General features: G+C 57.9%; 1 protein-coding gene across 1 annotated transcript; it reads left to right on the top strand.

Annotated features, from left to right (window-relative positions):
• The first annotated feature begins 1,239 nt into the window (after nucleotides 1-1,239).
• LOC135289012 (one cut domain family member 2-like) lies at nucleotides 1,240-19,657 on the top strand. Its single transcript, XM_064402399.1, has 2 exons — nucleotides 1,240-2,507; nucleotides 10,626-19,657. Exons 1-2 carry the CDS (start codon nucleotides 1,367-1,369, stop codon nucleotides 10,910-10,912), a joined length of 1,428 nt encoding a protein of 475 aa, XP_064258469.1. The 5' UTR covers nucleotides 1,240-1,366; the 3' UTR covers nucleotides 10,913-19,657.
• Nucleotides 19,658-20,621: the final 964 nt, after the last annotated feature.

Here is a 20,621-nt window from a genome sequence, read left to right as displayed (position 1 = left end):
TCCCTCTTCACCACAAGCTGGCAGCGGGAGGAGTAGCTGGGGTGGGGGGAACTCCTCTTTATTTTTGGCCTGATAGTGCCAAAAAGCAGCTCAGAAAACACCGTGAGCTCCAGAGACACTGTGATGGCAACATGGAAAGAAATGGATCGTTATCCTTTGGGATCCAATCTGTAGGGAAACTGGGTGCTGTCATACACAACTTGTTTGCAAGGGGATACCAGGCGCTCTGGAGAGTGAGTGGCCTGATGATGAAGGGTCCAAAAGGTGACATTTCTCCCTATTTCCCCTTTTAGTTACTGGAAAGACTCAGTGGAGGTGGGACTGCCACAAACACGGACACAGTTACCAGGGCCGAGATAAGGATTACACAAAACTCAAGGACACTCAAGGCTGCTGTTGCCGCTGCTGATTGAAGGAGCAGGGAGAAGCAGTGAACTGCACAGCTGGGAGCAGCGGGCGCAGCCCGACCCGGTGTGTCTTGGCACGGGTGCCCTGCACGGGCTGTGCCATAGCAGGCAAGTCCCCCCTTTGCCAGCTCCGTGCCAGGGCATGCTGTCCGCTTCCATCCGCCCTGCCCCTGCCCGCAGAGCCCTGTGCCAGCCGCGGGGCCGAGGGGCGTGCAGCGGGGAGCCGGCCCTCGCCCGGTGTGTGCAGCGGGGAGCGCGGCCCCACAGCGCTGTGCCAGCGGGACGGCGGCTCCGGGGGCTCGCCATCCACCCCGGCTCAGCTACATCCACCACACCTTGCTAGCGAGCCCGAATTCAGCCGCATTTAGGGCAACTAATAACCAACAGCACAGATCGGCGCTGTACCTCGGTTTGCAGCAGCGAACAGGGAGGCAGCAGGGCCGGCTGTGGGCAGCGGGCCCCGGGAGCCGGCGGCCGCGGGGCTGGGCTGCGTGACCGGGCATGGCGACCGCCGCGCAGCCAGCACCGCCGATCCCCGGCGGCGGCACGGGAGCAGCCCCGGCAGCGGTCGGGGCCGGCTCCGGGCCGATGCCGCGATGCTCCCGGCGGCCTCGCACGCTACAAAGGCGGCGGAATCTTTAAGGGCCCCGCCGTCCCCTCGCGTCCCCTCACGGAGGCCCCGCCCCCGCGCCTCAGCCCGCCAATGCTCCCGCGCGCCCGCCTTTCCCGCCCTTCCCGCCGCCCTCACGCCCTCACGCCCGCCCGCCCGCGGCGCAGGCCCGGCCCCGCGGGCGCGGCCGGGGCGGAGCGGCCCCGGACAGCTCCCGCCGCCCGCAGACGGCGGCGGCGGCGGCGAGGCGAGGACATGGCGCGGGGCCGGCGCGGCGGGCCCGGCTGAGCCGCCGCTGCCCGCGGGGCGGGCGGCCGCGGGCCGCAGCGGCCGCCGCCCCGATGAGCGGATGAGGAGCGGGCGCGGCGGCCGGCGGTGCCTGGGCGGGGAACCGGGTGCGTGCACCATGAACCCCGAGCTGGCGATGGAGCCGCTGGGCAGCCTGCACGGGGCGGCGGGGCACGAACCGGAGATGATGGGCAGCCCCAGCCCTCACCACGGCGGCCGCAGCGCGGGGCCGCTCCGGGTGCCGCCTCCCCCGCCGCCGCCGCCGCCGCCGCCGCACCAGGAGCTGCCCCCCGCCGCCCGGCCCGCCATGGTGCCCAGCATGGCCTCGCTGCTGGACGGCGCCGCCGAGTACCGGCCCGAGCTCTCCATCCCGCTGCACCACGCCATGAGCGTGCCCTGCGAGGCCTCGCCGCCCGGCATGGGCATGAGCGGCACCTACACCACGCTGACGCCGCTCCAGCCCCTGCCGCCCATCTCCGCCGTCTCCGACAAGTTCCACCACCCGCACGCCCACCCGCACGCCCACCACCACCACCACCACCAGCGCCTGCCGGGCAGCGCCGGCGGCGGCTTCGCGCTCATGCGGGACGAGCGCGGGCTGCCGGCCGTCAACAGCCTCTACGGGCCCTACAAGGAGGTGCCGGCCGTGGGGCAGAGCCTCTCGCCGCTGGGCAACGGGCTGGGCCCGCTCCCTGGCTCCCAGCAGGGCCTGCACGGCTACGGGCCGCCGGGCCACGACAAGATGCTGAGCCCCAACTTCGAGGCGCACGCGGCGATGCTGGCGCGGGGCGAGCAGCACCTGCCCCGGGGGCTGGGGACGCCCCCGGCCATGCTGCCGCCCCTGAACGGCGCGCACCACCCCGCGCCCCCCGGGCCGCCGCCGCCGCACGGCCCCGCGCTGCCCGCCGGCCGGGAGCGGCCGCCCCCCGCCGCCGGCCCGCAGGGGAGCGGCGCGGGGCAGCTCGAGGAGATCAACACCAAGGAGGTGGCACAAAGGATCACGGCGGAGCTGAAGCGCTACAGCATCCCGCAGGCCATCTTCGCCCAGCGAGTGCTGTGCCGCTCCCAGGGGACCCTCTCGGACTTGCTGCGGAACCCCAAGCCTTGGAGTAAACTCAAGTCCGGCCGGGAGACGTTCCGCAGGATGTGGAAGTGGCTGCAGGAGCCGGAGTTCCAGAGGATGTCTGCCCTGCGGCTAGCCGGTAAGTGCAAGCCTGTGCCAGGCGGGGAGCGCAGCGCGACCCTCGGGGCGCAGCGCCGGCCGGCCGGCCCCGCAGTGCGTCCTTCTCGGGCCCGGCGCGGCCGCTTCCCGCTCCGCCGTGAACCGCGGGGCTGTGCGGAGCTCAGCCGCCTCCCGCAGCGCAGGCACCGCGGCTCTGTCCGGCGGGGCCGTGCGGGGCTCGGGGCCGGCGGAGGGACGCGCTCCGCTGCCACTGCCGGGCGGCGGGGCCGGGGCTGCTCTCCAGGGCCGGGTGCTGAAGGTGCGCGCTCAGCACCGCACCGCGCTCTCGGTGCGCATCCCTCCTGCGGCTGCCGGGGCCGCGGGGCGCACCGGGGGGGGCTCCGCGTCCCGGGGCAGGCGGGGCCGGCGGCAGCGGGCGGGGGCCGGACCCCGCGCGCCCCGCGCACCCCGCGGCCCCGGCCCGGCCCGGCCCGGCCGCATTGTCCGCGGAGCGCGCGCGGGCGCCCCCTGGCGCGGCCGCGGAGCGCCGCAGCCCCCATTGTTCTGCGGGGGCCGCGGGGGGGCGGCGGCAGCGACCCCGGCACCGACCCCGGTACCGACCCCCGGTACCGACCCCGGCACCGACCCCCGGTACCGACCCCGGCACCGACCCCCGGTACCGACCCCCGTACCGACCCCCGGTACCGACCCCGGCACCGACCCCCCGTACCGACCCCCGGTACCGACCCCGGCACCGACCCCGGTACTGACCCCCGGTACCGACCCCGGCACCGACCCCCGTACCGACCCCGGTACCGAGCCCGGTACTGACCCCCGGTACCGACCCCGGCACCGACCCCCTTACCGACCCCGGTACCGACCCCCGTACCGACCCCCGTACCGACCCCGGCACCGACCCCCTTACCGACCCCCGTACCGACCCCGGCACCGACCCCCGGTACTGATCCCGGCACCGACCCCCGTACTGACCCCCGTACCGACCCCGGTACCGACCCCGGTACTGACCCCCGGTACTGATCCCGGCACCGACCCCGGTACCGACCCCCGGTACCGACCCCGGCACCGACCCCCGTACTGACCCCCGTACCGACCCCGGTACCGACCCCGGTACTGACCCCCGGTACCGACCCCGGTACCGACCCCCCGTACTGACCCCCGGCACTGACCCCCGCAGCGGAGGTGAGCGGGACAGAGCCGGCGGGAGCTGTCCCTGCCGTGAGGCCGTGCGGGGTGCCCCCCGGCCGGTTCCGCGCGGGTGCGGGCCGGGCCCCGCCGTGGAGCACAGCCGGGGCTGCCTTCCCGCTCCCCCGAAACCACGGGGGACTGTGGCACGGCCAGACACGCGTGGGACAAACCGCAGCATGGGGGGCAGGCCAGGGACCGGGGCGCGCTGCTCTGACAGCGATGAAAATCCTGGGATATTTGTGTCCCCGAGTCCGCCCTTCTTTTATTTCAATTGATCCCGACGAGGGCAGGGATTTCCCAGTGGGCAGGCTGTCCCCAGAGCTGCCCGCCTTGCCGGCACTCCCGGAGGGCTCTGAGGGGGCACGGGGGTCTCTGCGGCAGGGAGATGGGCACACAGAGTTCCCGCACGAGGGGCAGCTGCCGGGAGAGGCTGGCATGCGGCGGAGCAGGGCCAAGAGGAGCCGTGGATGACTGATGGCCCTAATCCCTGGCCGACCTCTAACCAGAGGTCAAACACGCACGGCCTGGGGTCTCCAGGATCCCCGTGGGGAGTGCTCGGGCTTTCCCGAGCTGCGGGCAGTCCCTGCGGGACAGGGACGCTGATCCCCTGCTCGGCTCCAAGGCAAACTCATCTCTTCCCTTGCAGCACCCACGGGCATCCCGCTCCTCTCTGCTCGCAGCCGAATGAAGGTGCTGGGATCTCTGACAGGGGTGTCAGGGGCACAGGAGGGGTTTGGGGTTTTTGCCGAGCACGCGGTGATGTCGCCTTCACAAACAAACGTGTATTGAGAGGGAAATCGATGCAGATAATGTTTAGAAGATTAAAAGAGCATTAATGCTGGCAACAGGAGCATCAACGCGTGGACCCAGTTTTCATTGATCTGGAACCTGAGCCGGCTCATTTCCAGTAACGTGGCTGGTGTTTTTCCTTCCCAGCACTGGTCCCGGCTGGGGGTTCCCCGTGGAGCCCTGCATATAGAGCAGAAAATCAGGAATCACAGCCGCATGCAGAGTTCTGCCTCTATAACTCTGGATCTCTGCTTTACCAGGCCCCCTGAATGCCTCTGCATCCAGGAGGAAAGTTTGGAGAGAGCTCAGGTGCTGAGTGGCCGTGGACTCCCCATGGAGCGGGAAAGACCTTTGCAAATTACCTTTCCCTTCAGGAAATCGATTATTTTAATTTCCTTTTATTACCACGTGTGAATATGCGGCCCCATTGCCTCAGTGCTTCCTTCTCCCCCTTTACTCGCTTGCTTAAATCCCTCTGAGCATGGGGAAAATGCCACAAGTATTTCAGGTTTTTAAAAACAAAAAATACCCACCAGCTATTTGCCCCACACTCCTGGAAATTTTTCCCAAGTGGGGTGGAAATCTGCTGTCCTTGAAGGGAAATCCCCCTCTCCCTGTGGGAGCAATGTGGGGTGTGTTTCGTATTTTTTCTTATGATAGAAGGTATATAGTGTTCTAACCTAATCTAATTTAATGTTATTATTTCTGTGCTTGTTGTCTTTTCATGGAGGTTTTTAGGAGTCCTGTGTCGGGGGGGGGGCTCTGAGCGGGCAGGATCTGCTGCACACGGGGAGTTTGTGGGTGCTCCGAGGGCAGAGCCCCCTTTTGGGGTGCTGGGGGCTCCGTGCGGGCAGGACCCGCTGTGCACGGGGAGTTTGTGGGTGCTCGAGGGCAGAGCGCCCTTTTGGGGTGCTGGGGGCTCTGTGCAGGCAGGACCCGCTGTGCACGGGGAGTTTGTGGGTGCTCCGGGGGCAGAGCGCCCTTTTGGGGTGCTGGGGGCTCCGTGCAGGCAGGATCTGCTGCACACGGGGAGTTTGTGGGTGCTCCGAGGGCAGAGCGCCCTTTTGGGGTGCTGGGGGCTCCGTGCGGGCAGGACACGCTGTGCACGGGGAGTTTGTGGGTGCTCCGAGGGCAGAGCGCCCTTTTGGGGTGCTGGGGGCTCTGTGCAGGCAGGACCCGCTGTGCACGGGGAGTTTGTGGGTGCTCCGGGGGCAGAGCGCCCTTTTGGGGTGCCCGTGCCCGTGTTTGGCTGCAGCGGCAGCCGGGGAAGCGGCGAGTGCCCTCCCGGGCCCCAGAGGGGCTGGGGCTCGGGGGGCTCGGGGCCGCGCTCGGGGGGCTCGGGGCCGCGCTCGGGGCTCGGGGCTCCGGGCGCTGCCTGCTGCCCTGGAAGGTTTGGGGAAAGCCCCGACGGACAATCCCTAAATTTGTGCGGGGTCAGCAGAGCGCTCCGCCGCCTGTTCGCCCTCTGCGGTGCCGGATCCCTTATGGATGACTGAACGCTCTCGTACCAAAGCGCCGTCAGCGGCTCACTCGTGCCGAGCTGGCCGAGCCCTGCTCTGACCTGTCAGCACCACGGAGAGCGGCGGCGAGGGGCGGAGCAGGGAAGGAGCAGGAGCACAGCCAGCCGAGGCCGCGGGGCGGGCGGTGGCCGCGGACCCTGCCCGTCCCGGGCCCGGCCAGCCGTGGGTGGCAGTGCCAGGAGTGGGCGGTGGCACGGTCACACCCCACGTGCCCCAGGACAAGGAGAGGGGTCTCACAGAGTGTGCTCTTTGTGCCCTACCAAATGGCTCTTCCCTGGATTTTGAGACTATTTTGTTGTCTGTATCCCCAGCTAAAAATGAAGGCATGATAACGTCTGTGTCAGGCACGTTACCTATTTATAAAGCTATTTCTTAGCGTTGAACTAAATATACAGGTATGTAAAGGTCCTTTGAAAGGTGCTTAGGGGCATGAAATATCGGTGCTCTCTTCAGCTATAGATTAGTGGTTGTGTTTGAACAATCCATGCGGTAAATTGTGGTGCTGGCTGATAGATCATATTTCTCATGTACCAACTTTCCAAAATAATCCCCTGCCCCAGCTCTTTGTTCCACATCATTTCTGGAGGCGTTTCTGCCACATGGAAATCTGAATCCTGTTTTTGCAAAGCAAATGAGTTTTGTCGGTTTCCTGATTATTTGATGAAGTTAATTCTGAGTACATTTTGGATTAAATGAATTTCTGTATTTTCTCCCCTAATTTTTAAAAGAAGCAATTAATTGGTCATCATGTGTTACTCATTCTGAAGCTGTTCTTCACTATTTCCTTATCAGATTCCCCCCCCCCTTTTTTTCCTGTGTATCTCTTGCCCATCACTGTTTGAACTGAAATATCCCAAATTCAAGTATTCCTCTCCAGCTGAAAATTGCCCCCAGTTTATTAATTGCCACAATTTATTTGTATTTAAGGCTCCCATCTTGTTTTCTCTGGAAAAAGCCCATCGTAGCTGGGCGATGAATATGCAGGGAAAGCACTATATCCAACGGGACAGATAATACATCTCTTTTTCCAAGGCAAAAGATTTTGTATCCAGCTCTATCAATCTTGCAGACTTTTACATAGAAGGCTCTCTGATTTATAGAGGGGTTTGCACACAGAAATCATACCAAACAGACTCATCTCAAATGGATTTGGTGATAGCATCAGCCAGACAACTCGCTGATGGCAGAGAGAAATGCAATCAGAAAAGAAATTGGAGTGTTTTGGGCTTGTTTGGGGGTTTTGAGCTATAAAATCAAACTGCTCCGTTGTGAAAAAAGGGACTCAAACCACTGGTAAATGCTGCTCAGAGGAATTATTAGACAAGCGATAGAGGCTGGCAGGTTCCCAAAACGCAAATTGTCTCCGAGACCAAAATATCTCTCAGTAAGCAGGGAACATATTTATGAGCAGCGGTGATTTTCCAGCAGTTCTCATCCCCTCCTAATGGGGTGGGAGCACGGGGCCTGTGCCGAGGCATTAAGCTTTGGCAAGCAGCACTGCCTGCAGGAGGTGAAGGAGGAGCAGAGGTCTTCCTCGGAGGGCTTCCCACACACCTTCCTCTCCTCCATGCTGAGAGGGGACAAATCAGGTGGGGCTCCAAGAGACAACCAGGCTGTCAGATCCTTTCTCAGAGCATCGCAGGAATCCCTGCAAACAGGGAGCACCTCCCCATTACAATGGCTGAGCAAGCAGGCCTTCTCTGGAAGGACAGAATTTACTTTGTGCTACGCATCCAATCTGCTTTTCTGGATAAATGCCACCAAGGGCATTCCTGGCGTCGCAAGAATTAGGAGTTCGGTGTGTGTGCAGCAGCTGGGATGAGCAGCACTGGCTGCCCACCCCGACAATGTGATTATTTGCATCTTCATTCTGATTGCTCCTTGTTCCATAATGATTTTGTACACAGCGGAGTACTTAACCTAATTTGTATTGATCTCAATCGCTCTCATTCGTGCATACTTAATTCAGAGAGGTAATCAAATTGATTTCTGAGGCCTAGTTTTTAAAAGATTGTAGTGACAGGGATATACAGGGGGTTGCTTTAAGTGAATCAGAGCAAAAGGAAAACATGTGAAATCTTTAGAAAATGTTTTGATGGTCATTTCATTGTGTTCAGTATTACCAGGGTAATTGCATTTCCCTCACAAAATCGAATGGAGGAGCAGTTTCAGTTCCATCAGCCGCATAACTGGGTTTGGGTGACTTTGCACCCACACAAACCACACGGGCGGATCAACATTCACCACTTGTCCTAGGAAGGGTGGAGACTGAGGACATTCTGCTGCATTAAGGGAACGTTGCTCTCTGCTTGGCTCCTTCTTAGCCCTGCTCTTTGTTTCGTGGCTGCAGAGTCACTTTTGCTGTTATTAAAGCATCCAGGGCCGGAGAGGCACAGGAGCTGTGTTGGTGATGTTCCCAGCATCCCGGCACGTGGCTCCGCTTCTCCTGGGGCTGCTCCAGCCCCTGGGGCCCTCCCGGGCCTCTTCCTCCTTCTGATGCTGGTGACCTTCGTGTCCTCATCTCTGCCTCCCCCTGGAGAGGTGCAGGAGCTGAGGGAGGTTTGGAGTGTCCCTGCCCCGTGCCTGAGGGCTCACAGGGTGGGACTGAGCTGAGCACGAGAGCTTCCAGGTATTTTCAGGGTTTGTGGCTGTTTGGAATGCCTGGGTTCCTCTCTTGTGGGAGAGAAAATGGAAAATCAGAGTCATTGTTGCAGAAAGTCAGGCAAATGAACTATTAGTAGGGAAGTTGAGTGTGAGGATACTCAGGGTGTCACAGTGCAGCGTTGGGTCCCTGCACCCTGCCCTTCGAGTCATGGGGCACCACTTTAGTCCATGCTACAGGAGGCAGCACTGACCCCAATTCTGAGCAGTTCCTGTTCTCTTTCTATTGAAGAGCATCTTTAATCCAATGCAGAAGGAAAATATTTTATTTTATATTTTTGTGTATCTTTTTTTTCCACAATTATGGCTTTCAGTTCTTGCTGGTTGTCCATTTTCTTCCGTAGGATATGTTCAGGTTTAACCACAGCTAATAAATCAAATTGTGCTTAGAATCCAGATGGTCTCTTCCCTTCCCTGTGCTGTTAAAACCTTTCTCTTTCTTCCCGGAAAATCACTTGATTTTATTAGAGTGCTCACCCCATTTTTCTCTGCTGAGAGCTGCACGTCAGGTGCAGCCTTTGCCTTTGCGGGGCCTTTTCAAGAGCAAACTCAACAGTTCAAGGCAAGTATTTACTGAATGCATCAAAAAGCACATACCTCTGCATTATTTATCATCAGATACCAATAACTGTAAAACGCAGAGTATCTCAGGACATAAATTAGTGATGGTAGGAAACACTCCACTGGTCCCAGTGTCCCGGAACCGATTAGAAGCTGCAGCAAAGATGCTGCTGCTCATCATGTCCCCAGCACCAGGGACATTGCCATGTGGATTCTGGACACGTGGCCAAGTGAACCCAGCTTAACATCTGCTTTTTCAGCCCAGACAGGCAGCTGGGTGTTGTCTGCAGTGGCAGAGGTGCAGTCAGAGAGCCCAGATTCTTGCCTCCTGCTGCCTCTGGGATAATGGCCTCGGAGAGGCGAGTGTGGCCACTGGGGCCAGGTGCAGGCTCACCCTGACCAGCATTCTCTTGTGCTTTGGGGTGTCTCGAGGTCTGACCTTCACCTCCCTCCCAGGGGCAGCTCGGCTGCAGCCACTGGAATTTGGCAGCTCAGAGGGGTCAGGGTCAGGCACGCCAAGAAAATACCCCAGTTTCCTGCAGAAATGCTGTGAGATTCTGTGCCACGGTGGCTGAGCCAGGCTCCACACAGGTACAGCCCTGACTGGGTTAATTACAGACATCTCCGCAGTCTGACTTTTACTTTTGGGCCAGCTTCATTTCACATTCCAGACCTGCGGAATTATTTAACAGGGCTGCTTAAAACCCGCCCGCTTATCAATTCTCTGGGCTCATTTTGTCCCAGCACATTACCTAACCATGTCAACATATGGATTTTCTCTCTGTGCCCGGTGCAGACGGCCTGGGCAGGCTATTTTTAAGTGTGGGTGTGCTCCGGCAGCGGTATTGGTTTCAGCACTTGCTGTTCTCTCTCTGCTAATAAATACAGAGCAGCTATTAATACGAATGGGTTTAGGATCCATTAGCATGGCTCAGTGATGCTCCAGCACTGCTGCCCTGCGTGACCTGAGCTCTGACGGCTGGCTTCACCCTCGGGACATGGCCGGGGAAGGGGGACAGGCGATGGGGGCGGTGCCCCGGAGTGGTGGCACTGCAGCAGTCAGGCAGCAGGGCAGGGCAGGTGAGCCTGGGAGGCCAAGGAGGCCCACGGTGCTCTTTCCCCTTGGTGCTCACACAAAGTTGCTGCTACCAGAGCCTTGACTGGGGTTTGCTTTGGGCTGTGTAAAGGGACAAAACTTACGTACAGCTGTTACTCCTGGCTGTTGAGAGGTACTGGGGATAGAAAAGCAATGCAGCCCACTGGATTCCTCTGGAGCCCTCCGCTCCCGTGTGCCAGAGCGGTGCTGGCTCAGCTGGTGACACTTGCCCGCACCGTGTGACAGTGCCTGCCATCGGGGTGGCTGGTGGGGACTGTGGGCACCACCCTGACACTTTCTCTCTGTCTCTGCCGCCCCCTCCCAGCCTGCAAACGCAAAGAGCAAGAGCCCAACAAAGAGCGGAACAACTCCCAGAAGAAATCCCGCCTGGTTTTCACGGACCTCCAGCGCCGAACGCTTTTCGCCATCTTCAAGGAGAACAAGCGTCCCTCCAAAGAAATGCAGATCACCATCTCCCAGCAGCTGGGCCTGGAGCTCACCACCGTCAGCAACTTCTTCATGAACGCCCGCCGGCGCAGCCTGGAGAAGTGGCAGGACGACCTGAGCTCCGGGGGCTCCTCGTCGGCCCCCAGCAGCTGCACCAAGGCGTGAGGGGAGCGCGGCTCCGCGGCACGGCCCTCGCTGGAGACTAAAGCACAATCCCCGCAGCCAAGCCCAGCCAGCCGGTCCCCAGGACGTTCCTACGGCTTCCCGGCAGTTTAGCAGGCTCCACGTCACCCTCTCTCCACACAATCCTTTGCTCAGGACAGGCGAGGCAGGTCTGAAACGCAGGGAGTCGTTCTTGAGGCAGGTTTCTCCTGAGCCCCGGGTTCCCGTGCCCGGCAGCCTCCCGTGCCCGGTGCCTGCCGTGTGCTGGCCACACCACCCTGCGGCCACGCCACAACGGAGCACAGAGTCGGATACTGACAACCCAAGACCCTGTTTTTAAACTCAGGCATGGTTTTTTGTTAAGTGTTTTAAGGGAAAAAAAAATCAGATTCAGGGTTTTTTTGGTTGTTTTTTTAGTTTAGTTGAATCAGCTCATTCTCGGATCAGAAAAGTGCGGTTCTCTTGAGCTCGAAGTATCAAGCACAAGGCTGGTAGCTGCAGCCACGTCCGGCCCTGGGCTGCCAGAGTGGCTGTGCCAGCTGCAGCCTGACATCCCGGGAACACCGCGCGAGCCTCAAGCACAGCTGGCAGTTCCTCACAAGCTCTGTGTTTGTACCTAATGCACACTCAGGAGGCCGATGGAACTGCTACAGTTCATGGAGCAAACACAATGTTTTGGATGACTTCGATTAATTTGCATTATTACATCCTTTTTAGTTTTTGGGAATCTGGTTTCTCCTCGGCAACGGCTGTTACCAAAACCTTTTTACCGTTCAGTGCATTTTTGTTCCTTTTATCAGTATTTTATGGTACTTTCAAGCAGGAAAAGAAACAGAGACAAGCCCTTCAGCGTTTCAGATGTGCCGCGTGTAGCTCTACCGCATCCCCAAGTTCCTTTTCCCTGCCGGCTCCCCGGGCCGGCGGGAACACAGCACACCAAAGAGACAGGATTTCTGCAAGCCAAAGATGTTTGTACCTTGCCATTCTCCTCGCGGGTGCTTGGCTGGCGCTGGGGGCTGGCCAGCCCTCTCTGGGCTCCGCGCAGCGGGGCCGCCCCGGCGGCGGCACGGCCGCGGCCGCGCTCCGCCACAGACACTTGAGACTTTTTATATGTACTGCTTAATCGAAACCAAAGAAACGTTTTCTGCACCTACTTCTTCTGCAACAAACTGTTCCATTGAAAGATAAAATAGAAAAATTTTAAAAAACCAAGGAAGCATGTCAGGAAGCAAACGAGTCCCACACTGTGTTCTACGAACATCTCGGACGTTTTCGGAAGCGGATCTCAAAGAAAGGGTTGACAAGAATGAGAACAAAGCAAAGCCAGTACAATTGCTGCTTCATTTGACAACTCAAGTCCTCTTAAAGTTGAAGATTGTCTTTAATTTGTGCCTATGCAGTTTTTTCAAAAGAACAAGGAACAGAGCAACCAAAACCTCAACAGCTACCATACCAAAGATGAGGATTCTCACAACTTGTGTTTCAGTTTGTTTCTCCTCTTGCACGACTAATGCACATAACCCCACTGATCTCTGGACAGGTAACCACTCGTGAGTCTTGGTGCAGCCAGAAGGGTGGGTTCCTTTGTGTTTTCCCTGTTTCTGCCCCACTCAGCATCTCCCTGGGAGCTGCACGGGCTCCGAGTGCAGGGTGTTGGGGTGCTGCCCTGCTGCATCTCCTCCCTCCAGGAAGCACTTGTGGGCTGGCTGTGACCTGTGTGCTGGTCTCCTGTGTGTCTGGAGCTGTGAGCAGCCACCCTCCTGTACGTGACCTCCACCCCTCTTTCTCCTCCCCAGGGTGAGACTTGCAATATGTGTGTTCCCCTCTCTGTCACTGTGAGTGCTGAGCAGCACCACAGCCCGGCTCCAAACCTCCACTGAACCGAGCCCGAGTATTCAGCAGCTCCTGGGGCAGCTCAGGAGTGCTTCTGACATATTAGCCTGTAATGCTGTTTGACCCAGGTCATGGTGATCCAGATCATGACATGTCCAATTTATCCCCAGAGCCGGAGTGTGTTTGCTCCTCTCTGCCTTCAAACAAGGGCTTCACTTTAACTGCTTCACAGAACTGCTGCAGTCACTTTCCAATGGCTGCGCTTAAAATAGAAAAAAATCCAGAAGCCATGTCTGCTCAGGACAGGAAAAGTTTCTGGAAAGCAAATTCAGGATCCCCATAGCTAAACTGACAGCACGTGCCTGCTCTGGGGATCAGAGGGTCCTTTGGCAGATTCCAAAGAGATTTGGAGAATCCTTGTAGCCAGACATGGAACAAACTTGCAAAAAGTATGGTCCCAATCTCTCCTGATGTGTCCTGAGGGCTCTTCACCCCAGTGCCAGATGTTTGAGTGCAGAGTTTGGAGCCAGCAGGCTGTGGAGCAGGCTCAGCTGAAGTTTCACTGTCATTCCCACCCAAGTGTCCATCAGACCAGCCCTGGTGCATCTTGAACTCGGCAGTGCCCTCAGGGGAGCTGTCTCATCCTGGAATTGTCCCCCTGCAGTGGCAGGGGGTGGCACAGGAGCAGTGAAACCCCAGAGCTCCCTCCTGCAGTGAGAGGGCAGGGAAGTGCACTGTGTCCCACAGGGAACGAGCCCAGGCGTGTGGGACACCTCACCTGGGGACACCCACCTGGGGACACCTCACCTGGGGACACCCACCTGGGGACACCCACCTGGGGACACCTCACCTGGGGACACCCACCTGGGGACACCCACCTGGCCACAGCTCTGCCTCCCACCTCCCCAGAGGCAGGGGGGAGCTGCCAGAAGCCTGGGAGCAAAGGTCTGGGCTTTTTGCCCTGCTCAGAGCTCCTCCAACAGCCCCAGCAAAGGGAGCTTGGATCAGGCGCTGAGTTACAAATTTCAATGAAATTCTCCCCAGGCTGAGGCAGTGCCGCATTCCAGAGTAACAACACAAACGAGGCTGCTCTGGGCTGGGGCCTCCAAGCTACCAAGAGTCCCAATCCATTCTCAGCCCAAGATCCTGCTGCGTTCTTCATCCCCGCATCTCTCCCGGCCCCCGTGACGTCTTCCATTTCACTGTTGGCTTTTATGGGCAGCTCCCTGAGAGGAGGGGCTGTGTGAGTGTTGGAGAGGCTGTGCTTGCTGTCCCAGCTCCTGCTGAGTGCCCAGAGCCGTGTGTGTCACCTGCTTTATTTACTGCGCTGCCAGAGACTCGTGTGTGCAGAGAGCATCCCAGCACAGCAGCCCGGAGCCACAGCCTGGCCGCAGCGGCATGAATTCGGCTTTGGAAGCTCGCCGGAGGATGTGCTCAGTGACTTGTCGCGGATTCCCGAGGATGCCTCTGGCTGCAGCCGAGCCCAGAGAGCCGCGGGAGGCCGCGGGCGGGCAGGGCTGCTGTCCGGAGGAGCCGCCTCCCTCGGACGCGGCTTCCCTGCTGCCCGCGGCTCCCGAGCGTTTCCACGGGGCGGGGGAACTTTCTACTTGGCCTCCTTCATATTTCTGATGGGGAGTTTTTATTGGTTACGTTTTTTAAGAAGGCAAAGCTTGAAATGTTTTTGTTTTTTTTTTTCCAGACACCTGTGGGTTTTAACTCGATATATTGTCTATCAATAATGTAATTTATTTAATTTAGTCTTAGGGCAGGTCCTGAGATCTCTGTTCAGCCTGGATCCCGTTGTGTTTCGGTTTAGCTTTTGAATTCAGTGGGAGCTTTGCCTGAATGTAGATGGGGGTCAGGCGCTGATGTTAGCTACTTGTATCTATTTAATTCAGCCATTTGGGAGTAAGTTTGCTTATTTATCCGTGGGACTGCATCGGGGATGCAGAGCCTGTTAGTAAATACACCTCAGAGCTGGGACTGCTGCGTAGAGCAGCCAGCTCCTGTCAGACAGGGGAAGAACTACTCTTTCCACAAAACAGAAGTCTAGTTTTAATTCCTTCTTTTAATTCATTTTAATTGTTTAAATTATTTAAGTTAATCTCTTCCCTCCTGATTAGAAAGTGTGACATAGCTTTATTATGGCACATGAAGCCTTCATAATATAACTTATTTATTTAACTTATTCATCGTCACCCGGGGATGCCCTTGTAGAGTTTTTATTTTTTAATTAGAGTTATCTATAAAGCACTACAGCTGATTTCCTGTAAGAACAGCAGAGCGAACTTTGAGGACAAGCAATGAATATTTAACCTAAAACTGTGTGTCCAGAAAAATAGGAAACAAAAAAAAAAAAGACACTGGGATACTTTGCCTGAACTTTGTGGCTTCTTAAAACTTAAGCTGGGGGGAAAATAACCCATGCCAAGCAAAAAGAGAGAAACCCTTAAAGTAGCTGCTTCCAAGAATGAACTTCTGTGTGTGGAAAAAAAAAAAGAAAAAGGAAAAAAAGAAAAAGGAAAAAAAGAAAAAGGAAAAAAAAAAAGAAAAAGGAAAAAAAGAAAAAGGAAAAAAAAAAAGAAAAAATAAAAAAAAAAGAAAAAAGAAAAAAACCCAGAAAAAACCTTTCTATTTCTAGTGAGAACCAAAGAGGCTACCTCACTGACTTTTCCATTTGTAATTTTATCGTGTTGATGATACCAAAGATACCAAAGATTTCCTGCTCGGCGGTCTGCCTCCTGCCCGTGCCCCCCGATGCCCCGCTGCTCTCTGCCCGTGCCCTTGCCGTGCTCCTTCCGTGCTGCGGGTCCTCGGGCGCTCCGCAGCAGCAATTAGCATCGCTAATTATCCTTGTTCTCGCGCGGAGCGGGCCGTGCCCAGCCAGGGCTGCTGCCTCTGCTCACCTTCGGTTGTGTTTACAATTACCGTTTGCAGATAAAAATCAATTAATTACTTTTCTCGAGCTAGCAATGAAGTGAGGCTGCATTAAGCTCCATTAGCATCACGTTCCTCAGTGATTACTTGCAAGCTGCTTGTTCGGGCAATTAGCGGTGCCCTTTGGCACCGGGGCTTGGAGCGGGCTCTGTGCTGTCTGCGGGGCTGAGGCAATGCTCCGAGGGGCACTGCCCAGCCCTGGGCACTGCCCCGAGCCCTGGGCACTGCCCCGAGCCCAGCCCTGGGCACTGCCCAGCCCTGGGCACTGCCCCGAGCCCTGGGTACTGCCCCGAGCCCTGGGTACTGCCCTCTGCCCTGAGCCCAGCCCTGGGCACTGCTTGCTGCCCCAAGCCCAGCCCTGGGCACTGCTCTGAGCCCTGGGCACTGCCCTGAGCCCTGGGTACTGCCCCGAGCCCAGCCCTGGGCACTGCCCCGAGCCCTGGGTACTGCCCCGAGCCCTGAGCCCAGCCCTGGGCACTGCCCCCAGCCCTGGGCACTGCCCTGAGCCCTGAGCCCAGCCCTGGGCACTGCCCCCAGCCCTGGGCACTGCCCTGAGCCCTGAGCCCAGCCCTGGGCACTGCTTGCTGCCCCAAGCCCAGCCCTGGGCACTGCTCTGAGCCCTGGGCACTGCCCTGAGCCCTGGGTACTGCCCCGAGCCCAGCCCTGGGCACTGCCCTGACCCCTGGGCACTGCCCTGAGCCCTGAGCCCAGCCCTGGGCACTGCCCCGAGCCCTGGGCACTGCCCTGAGCCCTGAGCCCAGCCCTGGGCACTGCCCTGAGCCCTGGGCACTGCCCCGAGCCCTGGGTACTGCCCTGAGCCCTGGGCACTGCCCCGAGCCCTGGGTACTGCCCCGAGCCCTGGGTACTGCCCTCTGCCCTGAGCCCAGCCCTGGGCACTGCTTGCTGCCCCAAGCCCAGCCCTGGGCACTGCTCTGAGCCCTGGGCACTGCCCTGAGCCCTGGGTACTGCCCTGAGCCCAGCCCTGGGCACTGCCCCCAGCCCTGGGCACTGCCCTGACCCCTGGGCACTGCCCTCTGCCCCGAGCCCAGCCCTGGGCACTGCCCCGAGCCCTGGGCACTGCCCTGAGCCCTGAGCCCAGCCTGGGCACTGCCCCCAGCCCTGGGCACTGCCCCCAGCCTGGGCACTGCCCTGAGCCCTGAGCCCAGCCCTGGGCACTGCCCCCAGCCCTGGGCACTGCCCCCAGCCCTGGGCACTGCCCTGAGCCCTGAGCCCAGCCCTGGGCACTGCCCCCAGCCCTGGGCACTGCCCCCAGCCCTGGGCACTGCCCTGAGCCCAGCCCTGAGCCCTGAGCCCAGCCCTGGGCACTGCCCCCAGCCTGGGTACTGCCCTGAGCCCTGGGTACTGCCCTGAGCCCTGGGTACTGCTGTGAGCCCTGGGCACTGCCCCCAGCCCTGGGCACTGCCCCCAGCCTGGGCACTGCCCTGAGCCCTGGGCACTGCCCTGAGCCCTGGGCACTGCTCTGAGCCCTGGGCACTGCTCTGAGCCCTGGGCACTGCTGTGAGCCCTGGGCACTGCCCCCAGCCCTGGGCACTGCCCCCAGCCTGGGCACTGCCCTGAGCCCCAAGCCCAGCCCAAACCCTGATCCCCTTCCCTGGGGGATGTGCCTGGGCCGTGCCCTCGCCTTCCCGGAGGTCACCCACACAAACGCTCCGCTGGAATCGAGTGCTGCCTTTTATTTCGTGTTTCTTTGGGGCTTTGAGTCTGTGTTGGTAGGACTTGCCAAGTGTGCTTCTCCCTGTCTCTGTGTTCCCTCACTACAAAGCTATAACAATTCTCAGGATGCCTTCTGGCGGGGGTGGCCGCTGTCCCCTGCCCCCGGACACAGACAGTCCCCAGAGCTGGCAGGGTCCCCGCGGCCCCCCGACCCCTGCTTCACTTGCAAAGAGTGACGTTACCACGGGACGAGTGCCTTGCTTGAACCAAAGCAACGATTTTGCCAGTCTAGACCTCTCTGTGCTTTTTTTTTTTATTCTTCCTGTGAATACCTCAGCTTTGACTGGGCCGCCGAATCGTACCTGGCGGGCTTTTGTACTGTGGTGCTTTGCAATGCAGCCCTGCAAAGGACAGACTCCTGATGATACCAAAGGCTCTCCTCCTCCTCCTCCTCCTCCCCCTGTCCCTGATCTCTCTTTCTCCATGGTTCCAAAGCTTTATGACGAGCTGGGCATGTTGGCAACGCAGACCGTGCAATCCCTCCCCGAATTCTCTCAGATATACCTCATAGAGAATAGCTGTTTAGCGTAATGTTACTATAGCGTATGTAAGAAATTATTCACTGTTTCTTTTGGGTAACTGTGATTTAAAAGGAAAAAAAAAAAAACCAAAAAACAGAAGAAGAAGCTTTATATGTTTTAGGTTGTGCTTTTGTACTAGACGGAGAAGGTGCGCTTAAAAATGTACGTCAGTCTTTCTTCCCATTGGGGTTTTTTTGTTATTATGGATGGGGGAAAAGTTGCAGAATGAGCCCAAAGTTTACAGTTTCATATTTTGCTGAAGAAACAATCTGTGTTCATTTGCTCTGTTGGAGAAAAAAGAAAAAAAAGAAAAAAAAGAGGAAAAAACTTATTTTCTACATTTGTGCTACTTGGTCTGAAGAGCTGATTGTCCTGTGTGACGGTGTAGTATTATAATTATAATTATAATTAGCAACTGCCAATCAGCGCTCCCATGTTTATGCATGAGGCAAACCCTTAGCAGTGTGATGCATCGTGGTTCTTAATGGCAACTTCTTCCTTTGGGTTTGGGACAGGTCTTTGGCTTGGTGGTGTTTATTTATGCATGGAGCCTGTTAGCTGTTCGCACTCGTGTTTGCATTTGCGCTGGGAAATCCCGGCCGGTCCCGCCCCACGCAGCTCAGCTCTGCCCAGGGCGGCTGTCCCGCTCAGCTCTGGGCTGTGCCCGTGTCACACAGACCCAAATTCCAGTGAAATTGCCATCTGAGGAGAAGCTGGGCCCCCTGGCACTGGATTCCTTCCGTTCCAATCCACGTCCTGCTCCTCGGAGGCTGCCGTGCTCCTTCCCAGGAGCAGGAGCTCCTTTGGCTTTATGGCAGCCCCCCCTGCCCTGGGCCAGGTTTGTTAGGGTGCTTTATCTATCCCCTTTTGCTTTGTCCACATGTGAGCCCCTGTTCAAGGATGGGTTTGTTTTCTTCAGAGCGCCGTGTCCCCCGATCCCAGGCCGTGCTGGACGTAAAGCCAAGCCCACTGCTCCATCCCCTGGAAGGGGGCCTGGGCAGGGGCAGTGGCAGTCTCCTGGGGAGGCCCCAGCGGTGCCATCGTGTGTCTCTGAGGGTCTCTTAGAGATGTGCTCTCCTTAGTGCAGGAGGGTTTTCACTTGGCAGGTTGTGGTACCAGCGAAAGCTGTGTTGGGTTATTTTCTCTCCCGATTTCTCTGCCAAAGACAGTGACAGGCACCACCAGAACTTTACCCAGGGGTTGTGTCAGACAGTTGATGATTGTAACAGTGGTTAACCTTGCAGCAAGCTTTCCAGGCTCCTCCGCAGTAGGCAGAGCGGGACGTGCCGGCAGAGCCCTGCTGGCAGTGCCACCACTGCTCAGCCACATTGTCACCCCTGCATCCCTCAGCCCAGAGGCCACCAGGGCTGGGTGAGGCCACGGCGGGGCTGCCCGAGCTGCTCCAGCTGCCTGCAATTTGCCAAGGTACTTGTATTATGAAATTTAAGGTCTATTTTATTATGTCATTTTATGTCATTTTTTAACGTTGTGGAAGGTGGTATGTTGAACTGAGTGTAAGCTGAGTTTTTCAGACAAATAAAGTAGCTAAAGAGTGAATGTTATTTTATCATTAAAGGGTTTTTACTCACTGATTTGTGCCAATAGATGTCCTTTATCTCGATGACAAGTATTACATTGCTTTCAAAGTTTTATTTATAGCTATTGATGTAAAACCCACACACACATATTATTTGCCAAAGTTCAATAAAGGAGGAAAACACTGCTTTTGCTTCCTTGTGCGATCAAAAGTTTCTCATTTTTTCCACCACAAGCCATCCCACACCAAGGGGTGCAGTGGAGCCAAGCAGGGCTGGGGCTGCACAGGGAGGGGTGAGGAGAGCTGAGCACAGCCACACTGTGCAGGCCCCAGTGGAGCAGCACATCCCAAAAATGCTGCCTGGGACCGGGGGCCTGGCCAAGCATGGGCAACTGTACTTGGGAAAGGACCTGGCACCTTCTCCCACGAGCACATGACAGGAGAAACCACTTTATATGTATGTAAGTCATGGGATTATGTGATGCAATGTAATTATCGTAAAATTATGTTAGTTGTTGCACTTTCTTTCCCTGAAGCAGCTCTGCGGGAGGAGGCAGGAGGTTCCTGGAGCTGAAATTCCATGGCAAGGAGGATGTAGCAGGTTTGCCTTTGTTCGTTTATTCATTGATTCATTTATTCAGTCAGTCAGTCAGTCAGTCAGTCAGTCAGTCAGTCAGTCAGTCACTTACCCTAGCTGTGGACAAATCTTGTTTGTTTTGTTTCCTTGAAAAGTGCACAAGAAAAGCACTTTGCTGTATTTCTGTCCTTGAACACCAAACGAAAGCAGCCTGTCTTGCCCTAGCTCACTGCTCTGAGCACCTGGAGCAGGTCGGCCTGGGGAAGGCGTGGGGGGACCCCCGAGCCCCCCAGCCCCAGAGCAGTGCCAGGGCCCTGCGGGGTTCATTGTCTGCGGTCTAACCTCGGGGTTAATAAACTCCCTGAAACATTTGTTTCCACGCTCATGCTCTTTGTGTCCCTCTCTCACACGGAGCCAGATTGTGCCGTTAATTAAAGCCACACTGCTTCATTTCACTTTGCTGAGGGGCCGCGCGTGCGGATCAGGGCAGAGCTGCCTCCTCAGCTCTCTGTGTCACCGAGCCCAGGCTCTCCAGCCCCCTGTCCTTCTCCCCCTGGCTGGGCTGTGCAGGGG

The sequence above is a fragment of the Passer domesticus genome, chromosome W, assembly GCF_036417665.1.
Source record: "Passer domesticus isolate bPasDom1 chromosome W, bPasDom1.hap1, whole genome shotgun sequence".
NCBI lineage: Eukaryota > Metazoa > Chordata > Aves > Passeriformes > Passeridae > Passer > Passer domesticus.
Note: the sequence above shows the minus strand (reverse complement) of the source record. Positions and strands in the feature narration are given on the sequence as shown.

What these genes read in the sequence shown, in the direction of transcription:
- LOC135289012 (XM_064402399.1), top strand. Translation starts at nt 1,367, where the DNA reads ATGAGGAGCGGGCGCGGCGGCCGGCGGTGCCTGGGCGGGGAACCGGGT. An exon ending in GTCTGCCCTGCGGCTAGCCG is followed by an intron (nt 2,508 to 10,625) that starts GTAAGTGCAAGC and finishes GCCCCCTCCCAG; the next exon opens with CCTGCAAACGCAAAGAGCAA.